The sequence below is a fragment of the Stegodyphus dumicola genome, chromosome 6, assembly GCF_044657685.1.
Source record: "Stegodyphus dumicola isolate Sdum_Otavi_A_Nest chromosome 6, ASM4465768v1".
In the NCBI taxonomy this organism is placed as follows: domain Eukaryota; kingdom Metazoa; phylum Arthropoda; class Arachnida; order Araneae; family Eresidae; genus Stegodyphus; species Stegodyphus dumicola.
The window spans coordinates 190,169,433-190,188,642 of record NC_140773.1 but is presented as its reverse complement, the minus strand read 5'-3'; the positions used below and the strand labels follow the sequence as shown (position 1 = coordinate 190,188,642).

Genomic DNA, 19,210 nt, shown 5'->3' with positions numbered 1-19,210 from the left:
GAGAAGGCCATTGCCATCTCAAGTTCACAAAAATATTCAACTCCAGCAACTTTACAATGTCAAGTAAGAATAAATTGCACACACAGAAAAAAGTATCTAGATATTTTTAGTTTCTCACTTGTTTCTTATTTAGATAGGCCAAACACCTTGTTTTAATTAATTACGAACCTTTTATAATACTTTGCTACGTTCCTGTGAAAAGGCCGTAACACACAGTTTGGAAACCACTGTGTTAATTTAATCTTTATGCCATTAATCAAACTTGTGATCAATAGCAATCTATTTATTATTTGAAGTTAAAAAATTGCAGAAACTGTATAGGATACTAGTGTCCCCAAACCTCATGTACTTTAAGAATCAACTGTAAGATATAACCTTTGCATCAGCACAACTTTTCAGAATATCTAATAGCTTGATATGATGAAGCCTGTAAACTATACATACATATTTATTTCAGCTATATAAATATACATACACCATACATTACATATATATATTAATGGTTTCACATAAAAAAGAATCAATTATCACTTACTTGCCTTTATACTGCCATCCTACCATTTTATCTACAGGGGATGGAGCTAGTCCAGTTGGATTTAGATGTTCCCAATCGTATGTTTCAAGATTAAGTCTGTACAGTCTATTGGTACAACCTTCACCATTGTACCCATAACCACCAAACAAATATAAGTATTCATCAATCATTACTGCTGCAGATCCAGACATTCCCGGTGGAAAATCTGAATTTACACAACTTATCAACAACCTAAAAAGAACAGTTCTAATATTACAATATGCTTAAAGAAACTGAAAATTTTTTAACCCCCCCCCGAAAGAAAATGGATTTAAATTTCACCTCTTAGTTAAGGATTAGATTTATACTCCAACTCAATTAAGTAATTTTAAGATAAAATAATTATTAACTATTATTCCTCCAGAAATTTCACTGCTTCTGTTCAGTATCATATAAATTTTTTTTAAATCCCCAGCAAGCCCATATACAGTCCCCTAAATATTAAAGGTAAAACATAAAATATGTAAACCATCTACCAGACATTGCAGTACAGTTGGTGAGCAACTGCATTTCAATATGCTTTTCAACATGCAGAGTTTGATGCTATTGAAGATTACAGATATAAGGTTGTCAGAATTGAAAAAGTGAAAGATATTCTTAAGAATCTTCAAAATGAAAGTATTTGATTTTGAATGCATCTCTTATAAGAATTTAAGCAAATGTACATTTAAATAGCCAAAGCTTGAATTACAAAAATATGAAGGTAAAATTAAGGAGTGGCCTTTTTTTCACTATGGAAAAAAATGGACCAAGATACTACTATTTTTGACAGTGGATAAACTTCACTATTTATTACAAGTCACCATTGAGGGCTTATAAGCAAGTTTAAAAGGAGATTATAGAAAGCTTTCTCCCTACAGCTGCTAATTATCCCAAGGCCATGAATGTTTGAAGACTTGTTTTGATCTAAATGACTTGCTTTATGCGAGAGAATTTTTAAAATTGGTCATGAGAAATGAAAATTCCAGTAATTTTTCTAATAAATTATGTGTACTGTATGATAACTTCGAACAACAAATTCGGGCCTGGGTACAGCTGACATCACTACAGGTAAAAGTGCTATACATCTTTATCCCTTAGTTGAGGCTTGCTTACCAGATTTTTTTTTAAAGCTATAAAAGAAGTGCAAATATTGGCCATAATCTAGACCCAAAATATAGCCTGGATAGTTTATTAAAATTTTAGAAATCAAAAGTATAATCTGAAACTTCATACATTTAGCTACAGCTAGTTTTGGTTTGCAGAATGAAAGGTCCTTAAGAATGAAATATATTAAAATTGTTCATGAAAGACTTTTAATAGCAGCAAGTTTGTTGAGTGCTAATTCTCCTGCTAAGCATAAAACATGTTTTGTAGTAGAAAACACGATTCCTTTAATTGTTAAGCCAAAAAAATGCCATTTTCAGAAAGGCAAAACCTTTTAAGAGATAAGGGGCGCTGTTTAAAGGCTGGTCATTGTGCAAATAAATGCAAGAATCCTATTAAAATTGTAAATTGCCAAAGAATACAAATGTAATTATGCATTTGTAAATACCGAAAAACTGTTTTGATTCGAAATCCAACTTCATTTTATATCCAATTTATTTCACTTTACGAACACATACAGATAAATATGATAATTTACATGTAGAGTTTAGCATAAAGATCAAGTGATCAGTACATCTTAATGATGAAAAAGCATTAAATATTTCAGTAACGTTAACTAACTTAACTGCTGCTTACCTAGAAGAACGGGAATTTCCTTGATCACAATATTCGAAAACGAAACTGGTTGCTAGATTCATACATCAAACAAAATTGAAAAACATACAATAGTTTGTTTTGTAATTTAATGAATAATAATTATTTAGTAAACTTAATAGGAGTCGCAACAACAACAAACTATTGTTTGTTGATATTGTGACTAGTATTAAGTTTAGCATTGCCCGTTTCTTATTATTTAATAAAATAATTTGAAATGGGAAATGCTAAACTTAATAGGAGTCGTAACATCCTCCCCCCTTTTGCATTGCAGGCATGTTTTCTTAAAGCAATGCAAAATTAAGTAATGAAAATGTATACATATAATAGACAAATTTTAACACAAGCCATGAAACTAAACTAAGAACTATAAACACGTGAATATAACATCAAAGAACAATAAACGCACAAATGATATTATAATTATCAACGTCTGAGGAAAAAAGTCAATAGCAGTTCATAAGTCCATACGTTTAACAGACACTACTCGACGACTGCTGCACATTACCTTTACATTTTACGGAATCTTGTATTCGCAAGTTTCTGATTCTGGCATAGTCTCAGGTTTTTGAAGTTCTTCATTGAATGAAGTTGTCAGCAGAGGTAAGCTCCAAAGGATAAATTCGCTGAAGAGGCCATATTGTTTCACCACTGGCGACTCGTAGTTTTGCAACACGTTCGATATTGTCTTTGCCAGGAAACAGTTCAATCACCTGGGCTAAAGGCAAATTTATCCTGTTTAGATTCTTTGATTCAACTAGAACAATTTTTCCCGTATAAATCGTTTTTCTCCTTGAAGATTATTTAGGACTTCTTACTAATTCTCCAAGATATTCTTTAGAAAAACGTTTTCGTATATTTAGCCGTAAAGTATAAAGATAACGTACACATTCTGGTAAGTGCTGAGAGTCAATTAAATCCAAATCAATGGTTTCTCGTTCCCCTAAATCTTGAATAAAGTGAGTGTTGGTATGCATATAGTGATGGACTGTCGCCAATAGCAGGATAAACTGTATGAACTGGAAACCCTGCAAAAGAGTTAACTGTGTAACTCTCTTATTCTTTACACTTACTTTTCTCACTCCTTCAGGAAAGGACAGTGATATGACACTCTCTACAATATAACACTCCTTTTTCAATATGTATTTGAAATACTAACGAATTTTTATCTATTTTTCATGTATCAATAAAGAATGTGTTTTTGTGATTTTACAATTACTGTCTACACCTATTTTGGATTACAAGTTAATTAGGTATGATCTCGCTTGATGCTGCGCTGGATACAAGGTAAGAAGAATCATTTTGCTAATCATTTTGCTCTCTATTTTTATTAATTTTGTTGTGAAATTTCGAGGCTATAAAATGTTTTACAACAAAAGATTATGAGACTGATGAAAAGATCATAGCTTAATTAAATAATAATAAAGAAAAAAAAAACTGTAAAAGCTAAACTGTAGTTTCATATCAAAACCGAAAATAAATTTTTTCGACAATACAAAAATGTTGAATTCAAGTCAAATGCAAATTGCAAAACTGAATTCCAGCAATTACTCAACATGGAAATTCAAAATGCAAATGCTACTAATAAAGGAGAATCTTTACGATGTAATCGAAGATGTACCTCCAAGCCCCATTACAGAACAATGGAGTAAACGGGATCGGCAATGACGCGCGATGATAAATTTATTTATCGAAGACAGCCAAATAATTCACATTAAACATGAAACTACTGCTAAAGCCACCTGGGAAAAACTCAGGTAGGTACATGAAAGGTCTAATCTTTCAAGTAAACTATTTCTTTTGCGAAAGCTTTACAGTTTGAAGCTTGAAGAAAGACGGAAATATGCAAACACATATAAATACATTACTGGAGTTGGTGGATAAACTCAAATCAATAGGTGAGAACATAAAAGACGAACACGTTTCGGCACTTTTGCTTTGTTCAATGCCTAGTTCTTACGATACGCTCATTACGGCTCTTGAAGCCAGAGCAGAATCGGAACTGAATCCAGAATTCTTAAAAGGAAAATTAATTGACGAATTTAACAAGAGAGTTGAAAATAATTCATCAGATTAAAAGAAAGGCTTAAAGCCTCATTTCAAAACAAGACAAAGAGAGAAAAGTTTTGCTCATATTGTCATAAAAATAACATTTTAGATCAGAGTGTTATCATCTAAAATCGAAACAAAGAAATGAACCGCGCCAAAACTCAAAGAAAACATACGCGGATTCTAAAACACGCCAAGCAAAGAATGTCGGTAACCTCGCGATGAATCAACAACAAACAAAAATTAAAACACGTGAAATCGAATCCAGATGTGACAGAGTCGCTCTGTCTATTAACTTACATCAATCATCCGAGAGTTTTATTTTCGACAGCGGAGCAAGTAATCACCCGGTAAATAATAAGAAATATTTCACGGAATGTAAACCCATAAATCCGTCAGATATTATAACTGCGAATGGGCAATGTATTAAATCAACGGCGATAGGAACTGTCTGTTTTAAAACATTAAAATGCTAAACAAAAAATAATTGACGTTCTCTTATCGGAAGTTTTATAAGCTCCTGAATTAGAAACGAATTTAATCTCAATTAAGAAAATAACGGAAAAAGGACTTCCGGTTCTGTTTGAAGGAAATAAATGTATGATCATGAAGGGAGATCAGATTATTCTAGAAGGTCATGCAACTAATAATCTTTACCAAATTAAACCAATTAACAGGAATAATGAACCATCAGTTCATGTAGCATTTCAGTGCAAAAATGAGAATTGTGTTCAACTTTGGCACAGACGCCTTGGCCACAGAAACGATGACGCAATCAAGCAACTTGTAAACAAAGAACTCGCTGAAGTAATTAAACTAGATAATTGTAAACATGATACAAAATGCATTCAGTGCATAAAATGTAAACTAACTGATTTTCCGTATCCCAAAGAATCGAAATAAGAACTCGCTGAAGGAATTAAACTAGATAATTGTTAACATGATACAAAATGCATTCAGTGCATAAAATGTAAACTAACTGATTTTCCGTATCCCAAAGAATCGAAATTCAGAGCATCTAAAACACTAGAACTCGTTCACACTGATGTTTTCGAACCAGTACAAACACCGTCTGTCAGTGGATATACTTCGTAACTTTTATTGATGAAAATGATTAATGCAGGTTCACAATCATTTACCTAATGAAAAACAAAAATGAAGTAATTTCTAAACTAAAACAATTCATTGCTCTTACAAACAATAAATTCGGGAGAAAGGTAAAAACGCTAAGAAGTGATAACGGTGGTGAGTACACAAGTAAGGAACTTGAAGAATATCTTATAAAACAAGGTATAAATCACCAGCTTACTGTACGGTATTGTCCAGCACAAAATGGGGTCAGTGAACGCACAAATAGGTCTTTGATGGAGATGACAAGATGTCTTTTAGCTGACTCAGGTCAACCTCACAGATACTGGGCCGAAGCAGTGCTGACTGCAAATTATTTACAGAATCGTATGCCTACAAAACCAAATGCAAAAACTCCATACGAATTATGGAATAACAAGAAACCCAACCTCTCTTATCTGAGGACTTTCGGGTGCAAGGCTTTTGCTTACATCCACAAATCTAAAAGAGGTAAATTGGATGATATTGCTATCGAAGGAATACTCGTCGGCTATGACAGCAGAAGTAATGGCTACAGAATTTTAATTCCTGAAGACAAAATTATAATAAGTCGATCTGTGCGATTTATTGAAGACACTGGAACGGACGAGCCTGTAAGCATCTCTTTAAACAAGGATGAAGAAAATTCTAAGGAAGAAAGCTCAGAACGAGAAGAAATAAAAATAGAAGAACCCGAAGAGGAGGAAATATCAGAACACGAAGAAGAACCTTTGGAACTCAGAAAATCGAACAGACTCACAAAAGGTAAACCTCCTGATCGCTACGGATTCCATGCCAAATATCCAATCTCCTCCGAACCCAAAACTTGCAAGGAAATTCAAAGTTTGGAAGAAAATGAAAAAAGAAAATGGCTAACAGCTGTTCGAGAAGAAATTAATTCACTAGACGAAAACAACACTTGGGAATTAGTTGATTTACCAAAAGGAAGAAAACCAATAGGACGCAAATGGTCTTTCAAGACAAAGCTCAATGCAGAAAGAAAAATTGAAAGATACAAAGCCAGATTAGTCGCAAAAGGATTTAGCCAGAAGTTTGGATCTGACTATGATGAAACCTTTGCTCCTGTAGTAAAATACATCATAGCTACGAGCCTTCCTGTGTGCAGCTTCGTATAAGAACATGTCTGTCAGACAAATCGATGTCAAAACAGCTTTCCTTTATGGAGAACTAGAAGAAGAAATTTACATGACTCAACACAGAGGATACTCAAAAGCTGGAAATGAAAATAAAAATTGCAAGCTAAAGAAATCCATATATGGTTTAAAACAAGCCGCTAGAGCTTGGAATCTGAAAATTGGAAAAATACTTCTAAACATGTCATTTAAACAAAGTAAAGCCGACCCATGCTTGTTTTTCAAAAACATCAATGGAAAATTCACGTATATAATATTTTATGTAGATGATATGCTTGTACGAAGTGAAAGAGAAGAAGATGTAATGGAAACAATCCAACAATTGAACGCTAAATTCGAAATCAAAAACCTAGGAGAAGTCACCTACTACCTCGGCATAAACATTGAAAGATTTAAAGATGAAACTTTTGCCATAAACCAAAAGAATAAAATCGAAGAAATAGTTCAAAAGTTTGAACTTCAGAACGAAAAACCAACATAAACGCCAATGGAAACAAATTATTGCAAACTAGAAGCTGAAGATGATCTTCTAGAGGATAATACAGAATATAGACAAGAAGTAGGGGCATTATTATATATTGCAACAGTCAGCAGACCAGATATTGCATGTGCAGTCAATCTAATGAGTAGAAGAAACGAAAAACCTCAGAACACAGATTGGAATGCTGTCAAGAAAGTCATTCGATACTTGCATACAACTAAAGACTTAAGTTGATCTTTAACAGAATTCAAGAACCTATACTAACTGCATATTCGGATGCAGATTGGGCAAGTGACAGAACAACAAGAAAATTCATTAGCGGATACATATTCAAAATAGGAAATAACTGCATTTCATGGAGCAGCAAACGTCAAAACTGCATTGCACTATCTTCAACTGAAGCAGAATATATTGCGGCAGCTAATACAGCACAAGAAGCACAGTGGCTGTTAAATTTGCTTAAATATCTAGGACTAAAACAAAATCTGCCGATTACTCTTTATGAAGATAACAAATCATGCATCAAACTATCACAAACGGAGAAAAATAGCTCCAGAACAAAGCATATAGACGTGAAATACCACTACTTGCGTGAACTTCAACAAAACGAGATCCTGAGCCTAGACTTCTGCAGAAGCTTCGACATGATTGCGGATCTACTCACCAAACCACCAGGCAAACCTGTGTTCGAGAAACTTCGAGAATCACTGCAAATGGCGATCCTGCCCATCAAGTAGGGGTGTTGGTATGCATATAATAATGGACTGTCGCCAATAGCACGATAAACTGTATGAACTGGAAACCCTGCAAAAGAGTTAACTCTTATTCTTTACACTTACTTTTCTCACTCCTTCAGGAAAGGACAGTGATATGACACTCTCTATAATATAACTCCTTTTTCAATATGTATTTGGAATACTAACGAATTTTTATCTATTTTTCATGTATCAATAAAGAATGTGTTTTTGTGATTTTACAATTACCGTCTACACCTATTTTAGATTACAAGTTAATTAGGTATGATCTCGCTTGATGCTGCGCTGGATACAAGGTAAGAAGAATCATTTTGCTCTCTATTTTTATTAATTTTGTTGTGAAATTTCGAGGCTATAAAATGTTTTACAACAGTGAGCAGGCGTAAGTGGTTTCAATTCGTTAGTGTTGTCAGACAAACATGTCAATGGTTGTCCATTTATAGTGGCCTCACAATCAGTGAGCAAAGGCAACATTTTTTCATATGTGACACAGGATTTTCCCAAACACTATCACAGTCCAAAGATTTTAAAGCATTTGCAGCTCCTGTGAAGTTAGTACTATTATCAGTATAAAGAGTAGAAAATCTTCCTCTCCTTGCCCAAAATCTGCGTAATGCTTGCATAAATGTTTCAGTGGTCAGGGAGGAAACTAGTTCCAGATGAACTGCTTGATAGACAGCACACGAGAAAAGGACTATTTATGCTTTGCTCCCTCAACATTAGGAAATAGGTCCAGCTCGATCCGCACTAGTTACTTGAAATGCTGCAACTCATTGTATTCTGTCAGGAGGCAAAGGCACTGAATCTGGGTTAAGATTTCTTGAAGTTAATTTCTTGCACTGTATGCATTATTATAAAACTCTTCAAACAACTCTCTGTCCTTTCGGAATCCAAAAACTTTCTCTTAACTGCGTCAATGTCGTTAATACTCCAGCGTGCATCAAAGAGAGGTGGGTATGTAATATCAATCTCTCTATATTAGGATAGTCCGGAAAAACAATAGGACGTGTAAAATCCTCTGGATCTTGACTAAGAATGAGTCTTGTCTGAACCTTCAGATTCCATTTTCCATGTAAAATTGTATCACAGTATTATACTTCTCACATATTTTCAGAAGGCCATTCAGACTGAATGAATTTTTCCTGCCCTTTCAATTTCTTCACATGAAATCTCATTTCTCAGCTTCATAGACTTTGCCTTGATATTGTTACAAAATCTCAAAACATAAGCAGTCATGCAAAGAATTCTTTTGTAGCTTGAAATGTACAGAAATGTTACGCTAAATTTCCTTTCCTTCTCAGTAACTAAATTTGTGATAACTGTTTTGTGTCCCTCCAGAAGTGCGTCCTCTGGAACCAACAGTTCCGATATTGGCCAAGATTCTTCCCTTCCATTACAACAGATTTGGTCCCTGCCACCATTGACGCTGCAGTACGTCCGACCAGTCACAAGTTCGGGTAGGTAAGTGTGCTCGGTTGATGTCTCCGGGAACATGTCTCCAATCATCTATATAGGTCAGTTTCCTGATTTCTTTCACTCGATTTCCAATGGTTCTGTGTTTGTAATCCATGCCAAGACGATCACAGAGTCCATTCAAAAATATTTTTTCAAAGGAAAATTCAAAACTTATAATACTGTTGAACCAATTCTAGCTCCCACGATAGCTCCTAAAAGTTTGTCGCAGAATTGTCCGTCTCTTAACGTGAGCTATTCTAGCCTTTGCCAAAATCACTGAAACTTTCACTTCTTCCTATTCTTCACAGTGTAGAAATACACAGCAAGCATATACTTGAGATGAAGCATCAGTAAATATATGTAAGCTGGCCATTTCCGAAAGTTCCATAAAATATCCTTCGAGGGATTCCACATTTCTGAACAAGATCTAAATATTTAGCCCATCTTCGACAATGTAATTGGAAACTGGATGGCAACTCTTCGTCCCAGTCTAACTTATTTCTACAGCAGGTGAAGTAAAGCCTATGGGATCATATATGCTGTTAACAACAGAAAGTAACATTCTCTTCATTACAACTTTACTAAATTTCATGTCAACTTGAGAACCAACGCAGTAAAGTTCAACGGTTTCTGTATCCCAATTGAAAGCAAGTACACTTTGACTTTCCTGAGAAGTCTGGAGTAAGCCCAACATCAAATGCCGCTTCATTCATTACTTTCATAGTTTGAGATTTCAGTTGCTCCAATTCTTTTACATCAATGACACTTGTGACTAGGTTGTCAACATAAAAACTGTTCTCTCAATTTATCAATTGTATTTTGAAAGTTTTCTGTTTGGAATTTCTGCAGTCCTAAATGATATTTTATTGTGGCATTCAGAAGAAAATGACTGGAAGTGATACCAAAAACCACTTGGCAGTGTCTATAAATCTTAAGCTTGTACCGTTCATCATCTTCCCACCACAAGAACCTCAGTACATTTCTGTTCTTCGGTCCTTAAGCCTATTTGCAGAAAAGCTTGCTTTATATCAGTAACTACTCACAAGAGCCCTAAATGGAATCTCAGCAGTAGTGGCAGTATCTGATGTACCAGACTCAGTCCAAGACTTAAACACTCATTTAAAGAAGCATATCCAGGCCGTTTGAAAAAAATGTCAAACACTGGGCGAACTTTTGGAGTACTGCTGAACGGCTTGATAACATGCCTATGAGACAGACAATGAGTGAGCGTAAGCAGCTGCTTTATTCGAACAGTTTCTGAGATGCCTTCTAATTTCCACTGTTGGAATACAGCATCATAGGCTTCAAAGTTATTTTCATTTAACAAACGTTCTGTTACAGTGTGAAATCGTGATTCAGCCAGATCGTACTCATCATAAAGAGCAGGATACCCAGCTAGTCACGGCAAAGCTACTTCATAACCTCCATCTTCACATATCCTTAAGGTTTTCTTGAAATGGATCAAAGTCTCTTCTTCAAGAAGAATCTTATTTTCACTTTCTACAAGATCTGTAATCCCTAAAACTTCCAAATCCCGTATCTTCGGCAAATCAAAATTTTGAATATTTAACGTGACCAAATAATTCACTTGCTTTATCTTGCCTAGTCTCGCAGCAATGCAAATTCACTCACTGAAGGCAGTTGAAATAAGTAGATAGGGACAGAACAATGATAAGATTCACAGTGCGTTCTTTGATTGACAATGTATTACATTTACTTTTAATATAAGCAATATCATTTATATCAGTCATTGATTGATTCAATTTCAAACATGAAGTCAGTCTTTTCAAATGCCTTACAGATGGCATCTTTACCAAATTACTTGAAAAAACTGCTGGAATCTAAATTAATTTCACAGTTACTTGTTTGAATTTGGCAGCTAGCCAAAGCACACAAATCTCGAACTCAGATGTTCGTTTCTATAATCATCCAGTAAATAATATACATAGAATGTCAATCGGTCGAACAGCAATTCAGTGTAACTTTTCAGCGATTTATACGATTGCATTAAACCTTTCGACGGTTCTTCTGATAATTTAATAAAATCTTTTTTAAATGGCCTAGAAGAATTATTTCAACTGAATAGAATTATGAACAATGTTCACAAGATTATATTTAGGAAAAAATATTCATCAGGCTCGCTAAAACATTTCTAATGTCAATGTTGCCAAATCTCGAGTGTACCGTATACTAGGATTAAACTAAGCATTTTTGAATACGTAAAAACATAAACAGTTCATCAGAATTTTTATAGGTAATGAATTTTGTATTTTCATTCACAGTTTCTCTAATTTTGATGTCAACATTTATTAGTAATTTATCAAAGCCATTAACTTTGTCATTTTCCATTAAAAGTGTTAATATTTCTCCTTTTCCATTAATTTTTCCGTTCTGCTTCTCCCGACTGTCGGTAAGTTTTCCGTTATATAGATATTGGACAGCCGTTAAATATGCATCGTCTTTTAACATTGGACGTTTTCTCGGAATTCTTAAAATTGCCCCATTTTTATCAGTGAATACATCTTCACACACAATCATATCTTTGCGAAAATTGTACTTTTTCACCAGAAATTGAAATTCATAATTAATAAGTTTCAAATAATCATTAAATGCAACAAAAAATTTTAAAATGTCAAAACCTAAACATTTCAAACGAGCAAAACCCCATTCAAAAATTATGAAATTAAAAGAAAAATGAGCAAAAACAGATGAGGAATTCCATCAACCTATATGTCACTTTATCAGGGTGGAGGAACTTTGAAATTAATTGAAATCTCTCTTCTTCAAAAATCCTTGCTTTTCTGTACCCAGAATTAGCCGATTAATCATTTCAATGTATTTAAATTATAATAGTTCACCCAAAAATACTGGCTTTACCCCAAAGCAAGGAAAGAAACAGAGTAAATTCTAAGTGGAAACATTAGAATAATCTTAAATAAAGAGAATTCTATCCCTTTAAAAGAATTGAAATCGAAAGTGAAAAACAAAGGTGAAAAAACAATTCAGTAATAAATTTTTTAAATCAAAATGTTAACCTTTAAACAGATAATCCAATGAATTAAGTAATGTAGTTGAAAAATCTATTTAGAACACACAAAAAGTAATTAAGAACTTCCCTCACTCTCCTTAGACTCTAGACTAAATATGAGAGGCAATGCAGAATGATAGTACAGGTTTGCCATCTTGGCTTCATTGGCAAAACTAAAAAACTTTGGCAAGAAACTAATCGCTCAAAAGGCTAAAATCTTGTACATAAATGCAATTTTGAAATCAAAAGGAAAACGTTTAAATATTTCAAGGAAAATTTATGTTTATATTTTAATGAAAGAATACCATACTAAATGAATGAGATTTAAGTAAAATTTTACTCTTGTAAAACAAAAAAAAGGGGGAAAATTATTTAATGTAAAACCTAATTAAATTTTAGAAAAATCTTAAATAAAGAAAATTCTATCCTTTTAAAAGAATTGAAAATGAAAGTGAAAAAACAAAATACTTCAGTGAAAATTTTTTTACATCGAAATGTTTACCTTTAAACAGACAATCCAGTAAATCAAGACCTAGTTGAAAAACCTATTTATAACACACAAAAAGTAATTAAGAACTTTCATTGTAGAGTCATTAGGTTAATTGGAAGCAGAAAAGATGAAAAACATGCAACCACCTTCGCCAGTGTACCATAGTCGTATCTTCGTCAAATAATCAAGACCTTTTCTAGGCTAAATATTTATCTTTATATACAACAATGTACAGATTGCAATTTAGAAATACTTTAAAATACATTTTCACTTCAGTAGAGCGCGCAAACCAGCATCTGGCTTTTCTCTTTCACATCTTAATCTCCTCTTACTCCCACCTGCGACCAGGGGGGGGGAAGTCCACTTCCCTCTTCTGGCCGAGGCACGAGCAGAGGGTTCTCTGTCCCTTCTTTTAGGACGTGTGACCAAGTGGTCTTCAGAAAAGGGAAACGTTACAGTTCCTTCCCCCTTCGAAGAGCCCACCAGCGGCCGAGCGGTAAAGTCGCTGAACACTGGTAGTTCGGTCCGAGGTTCGAATCCCACGAACGGGCTGGCTGCATGGGCGTTTTCGTGGTTTTACCCATGTGTAACGTGTATACAAGCTAGTTTCCCTTAGAAAGTCCTCCACAAAGGCATCCCTCCCCTTAGGCAGATAGCCCTCGAGGCTTTGCCATAATCACACACACACACACACTTTGAAGAAACATTTTGCTCATCAAAATGTTTAAGTATATTTGAGATAAAGAGTTAGTTACACACATACATAAGAAAAAAAAAATCACATAGAAGTACTGTGACATTACATCAAGGCCAGTGACACAATTAAAATACATAAAATTCACAAAAGAATACAGAGATAAATACAAGTTAAAGCTAAAGTTTTCTTTTTTTTTTTTTTTTTAAAGTTGCAGACCTGTTTAGAGTGTCAGAATTTTTATGGCTCTTCCCAGCTCGATGAAAAACTTGGAAATTATATGGCTGCAGGGCTAACGCCCACTGCATTAGCCTGGGATTAGAGCTTGCATTAGTTTTTAACTAAACTAAGAGGTTGTGGTCAGTAATTATAGTAAATTTTGGATCGTCCATATAATAATGCAAATTTTTTACAGCAAAAACTATACATGCGCATTCTTTTTCAGTTGTGCAGTACTTAGCTTCCGTCACTAAAAACTTCTTGCTTAAGTACAATGTACAGATTGCAATTTAGAAATAGTTTAAGATACATTTTCACTTCAGTAGAGCGCGCAAGCCAGCGTCCGCTCTTTTCTCTTTCACATCTCAATCTCTTCTTACTCCCACCTGCGACCAAGGGGGAAGTCCACTCCCCCCCTCTTCTGGCCGAGGCGCGAACAGAGGGTTCTCTGTCCCTTCTTTTAGGGCGGGTGACCAAGTGGTCTTCAGAGAAGGGAAACGTTACAGCTCCTTTCCCCTTTGAAGAAACATTTTGCTCATCAAAATGTTTAAGTATATTTGAGATAGAGTTAGTTACACACATACATAGAAAAAAAAAATCACATAGAAGTACCATGGTATTACATCAAGGCAAGTGACACAATTAAAATCTATGAATAACTTGGAAATTATACGGCTGCAGGGCTAACGCCCACCGCATTAGCCTGGGATTAGAGCTTGCATTAGTTTTTAACCAAACTAAGGGGTTGTGGTGAGTAATTATACAGTCAAAAGTCGTTAATTCGGTCACCCGTAATCCGGAATGATCTATAATCCGGACCTCAAAGCTAAAAACTTTCTACGCATGCGCCGCGTTGCCACATGCGCACAGGCGTTTTACGCGTGCACGTAAGACCTTGACTACTGCGCATATGCGTGTGCGCAAGTGCAGAATACGTTTTCGCGTGCGCGTTTAATGTATAACGGACGGTATAAACTAAAATTATCTAATTATCTATTTCAGTTAATGTTGATAATTGCGTTGTTCCTTAATCTTCGAATTGGATCCGGCTTATTATTTTTTGCAGACTGTAAGAGCAATTTTCTAAAAGTAAGCTTGAACTTTCGATTATGTCAAATAGAATTTCCGATGCTGGAGCTCCCAAAGGATCTAGAAAACGAAAGTATGTTTCGATGTCCATCAAACAAAAAACGAATTGCTACAAAAAATGGATAAAAGCATATCCTTTGTTTATCTAACCCTTCCGAAATCTGTTTATCAATTTCACACTGCTCTGCGCGGGGGGGGGGGGGGACGTCGCGGCGCGCAATGAACTGGAAGTTGATCTGTCAACACTATCATTATCTTCAGGGCAGATGTTTTTATTTTATTGTGCTTATAATTCCTTACTAAATGTAGTATTTAATTTCGATGTACTCCGTCTTTGATATGATTTAAATCAAATTCCTCGTCATTATAAATATCACGAATACAAATCAAATAGTTTTCTGGTTGCAATTTTCTAATTTCGGCTATGCGTAAGGTATGCTTTACGCATCCGCGCGTTGAAAAAAATGTTTAATAAAGTAAACAAATAAATATTAGGCATCTTTTTTGGTAAATTTTGATACCCTTTAGATCATAATTGCTCATTATTTTATAAATTACGGTTTCATATTTTTAATTTTATAATTTCTGCATGCCATCTTACCAGATTTAAACTGATGATCTATAATCCGGAAAAATCGATAATCCGGAATCGCCGAAGTCCCGACGAGTCCGGATTAAAGACTTTTGACTGTAGTAAATTTTAGACCGTCCAAATAATAATGCAATTTTTTTTACAGCAAAAACTATACATGCACATTTTTTTTTCAGTTGTGCTGTACTTAGCTTCCATCGCTGAAAACTTCTTGCTTAAGTACAAGATGGGATGTTCGGTGGTGTTCTCATCCATTTGTGTTAATACTACTCCCATCCCTAAATCGGAAGCATGAGTTTGCACCATAAATTCTCTATTAAAATCTGGTGCGTGTAGTACAGGTTCCTTCGTTAATTTTTCTTTCAACTGAATAAATGCGTCTTCGCATTCCTTTGTCCAACGAATTTCCCCCTTCTTTGCTTTCCCCTTTAAGGGATTCATCAGTGGAGAAGCTATAACCGAAAACATGAGAATATACCTGCTGTAATAATCTGCCAAACCTAAAAATGCCCTTATTTCAGTTTTTGTTTTCGGAGTGGGATAATCAGGTAATGCTTTAACCTTTGCATCAGCTGGTCATCTGATTCCCTGTCTTACGATGTGCCCCAGATACGTTACATGGTTTTGAGCAAAACAACATTTTGATGGCTTAATGGTCAAATTTGCTGCAATTATTTTTCCCAAAATGCAATTTAAATGCTTTATAAATGCAATTGCAATTTTAATGCTTTTTTTATTTCTGAAGTATTGGAAAAAATAGCAACATCGTCCTAATACGGGGCAGCAAAACCTTCACACCCTTTTAATAACTCAGCCATCAACTTACTGAAAAAGTAGGGAGCATTTTTCAACCCAAAGAGCATACGCAGTGGTCTATATGCCCCAAATGTCGTGACAAAAGTGGCCAATCTTTGGGCCCTTAGAGGAATTTGCCAGTATCCTTTTGCCAAATCTAGAATTGTTATATACCTGGCAGACGAAACAAGCTCCACTCTTTCCTCTATATTTGGCAGGGGGAAGGAACTCAGTGCATATTACTTCATTTAGATGCCGGTAATCTATACACGGTCTCGGGTCTTTCCCGGGTGCCTCCACTAGAATCATAGGCGAAGTGTAGTCCGATTCCCTACCTCGATTATGTGCAAATCTAACATCCTCTGAATCTTCGTTTCCCAAATTTCCGTTTGCCCTAGATTATCATTATTAATAGTAACCATTAATGCACAGTGATTTTACAAACATTGTAAATGATCTGAATCTTAATATAACAAGAATTCAGTATACTCAGTATTACAATTTTCAAAACGCTTGAAATTCCTTAATATTATTAAAATCTAATACACACTAAGGCAACATTTACAGAATTAATGAATTGAGTTTTAGTAAGTTTTTACCTGAGTACATACTAATAAAAACAGTAAGTAATTCATCGCAACTTCAATAACAATTAGTACACAAGAAACCCAACATCAGTAACAATCCAATTAAATAAATTTCAACTGTACTTAATTTAGTAAATCTCAGTTTTCACTACTAAAGTAGTGCTGATGTGTTTTCTGATACATTAAAAAAACAATATAAAATTGTCAATAATTCTTATACTGTTAAATAACAATAAAACCAATATACATTAATTCCAAACATAGTTAATTTTTGTTGGATCTTACATTCAAATATGTTAAAACAGGACAAACGAATAACAACAGTAAAAAGACTTTCAGTATTTTCTATACTACTGAATTTCTACCTTATTATTTAAAAAATTATGCAAATTGTTATGAGAAATCATTATGAACTAACACCATAACATACGCATACATACGAGTTAAAATGCATAGCAAGGAAGACAATGTATCAACTTTTAACAAAATTAACTACTTAGGATAAGTCACTGCCTTAATGTAAAAATCAAGGTACTTAACCCATTTGATGATTAGTTAGATGAAGATTCATTGACACTATATCTATTTTATACGATCTTCGGAATCACAAGATTCCCACAAACACAGAATTTATATGATCAACTTCTGTAGAACGTGCTGACTCTTCCTTCACAACATGGAACTTTAACGTTATAACATAAAAATTAAGATGATTTTTGATGAAGAAAACTCATTTTGTAGAACCGTGGCGATTCTCTAAAATATCACTTAGATCAAACAAAGAAACTGGAATTGATATGATTACAACAACACAAAAATCAGGATTATTTTTGATGAAGAAAACTCATTGTGCAGAACCGTGGCACTTCTCTAAAATATCACTTAGACCAAATGAAGAAACTGGAATTGATATGATTACAACACTAAAATCAGGATGATTTTTGATGAAAAAAAACTCGTTTTGCAGAACCGTGGTGGTTCTCTAAAATATCACTTAGATCAAACGAAGAAACTGGAATCAGGATGATTTGAGTTTTTGATAAAGAAAACTCATTGTGCAGAACCGTCACGGTTCTCTAAAATATCACTTAGATTAAACGAAGAAACTGGAATCAGGATGATTCATTGGATGTGAAAATCAGGATGATTTTGGTCCATCAACTTATGTAGATCAACATCAGAATTTGAGCAGATTTCTAAACTGCACAGAATCGTGAGGGTGCTGTCAAAACTTCATTAAATCAGGATGATTCATTCAAAACTGCAAACCTCTTAGAATCATGATGATTCTACTCAACACTGTCGAATTCAAACATCACTTCTTCGTTTGACTAGTGGGCCTTTTAAAATCCCACCGCTGCTGCCACCAGTTGTACCATAGTCGTACCTCCGTCAAATAAACAAGACCTGTTCTAGGCTAAATATTTATCTTTATATACAACTATGTACAGATTACAATTTAGAAATACTTTAAAATACATTTTCACTTCAGTAGAGCGCGCAAGCCAGCGTCCGCTCTTTCACATCTCAATCTCCTCTTACTCCCACCTGCGACCAGGGGGGAAAGTCCACTCCCCTCTTCTGGCCGAGGCGAGCAGAGGGTTCTCTGTCCTTTCTTTTAAGGCGGGTGACCAAGTGGTCTTCAGAGAAGGGAAACGTTACACCGGGAATCGAACCACAGACATCTGGAATACCGGCCCAGTGTGCTACCATTACACCATGAAGGCACACTAGAGAAGTGAGAGAAATATCTTATATCATCACTCTCATTAGACTCTAGTCTAAATATGAGATGCGATGCAGAATGGTACGTACAGGTTTGCCATTTTGACTTTATAGGCGAAACTAAAAAACTTTGGCAAGAAATTAATTGCTCCAAAGGCTAAAATCTTGTATGCAAATGTCATTTTGAAATTAAAAGAAAGACTTTAAATATTGCAAGGAACATTTATATTTATATTTTAGTCAAAGAAAAAAATGCATATTAATTTTATGAAATTTAATTAAAATTTTTTAATCTTGTAAAACAAAAAGGGGGAAAATACCAATTGAATGAATAATAGTTTAGTGTAAAATCTAATTACATTTTAAAATCAATTAATCCTTTAAAAACTCAAAAAGTTATCAAATAGTTTTTAATAATGTTTTGTAGAGTAATATGTCAATGAAGTTGAATTTTAGTTATAAAATTTTATACTTTAAATTACAGAAAAAGTGGAAAAGGAAGTAAAGGAATTACGTTAGAAAAGTAAAAAGGTCTTCACGTCATTGGCTTCTTATGATGACTTTGAAAATATATAAGGCCATGTTAGTAACAGAATAGTAATTAAAATAAAAATATAAATAAAAAAATTTAAAAAAAAACCTTACCCTTTAAAACATCTATCTTTATCCTTCTCTT

General features: G+C 34.4%; 1 protein-coding gene across 2 annotated transcripts in view; it reads right to left on the bottom strand.

Annotated features, from left to right (window-relative positions):
* Positions 1–19,210, bottom strand: part of LOC118196548 (kelch domain-containing protein 1-like) — a 92,646-nt gene that overhangs the window by 62,952 nt on the left and 10,484 nt on the right. For both annotated transcript variants that reach the window (XM_035368010.2, XM_035368009.2), the window contains exon 3: positions 536–766. In XM_035368010.2, coding sequence (XP_035223901.1) covers positions 536–766 — 231 coding nt within the window. The remainder of the gene's footprint in view (positions 1–535; positions 767–19,210) is intronic.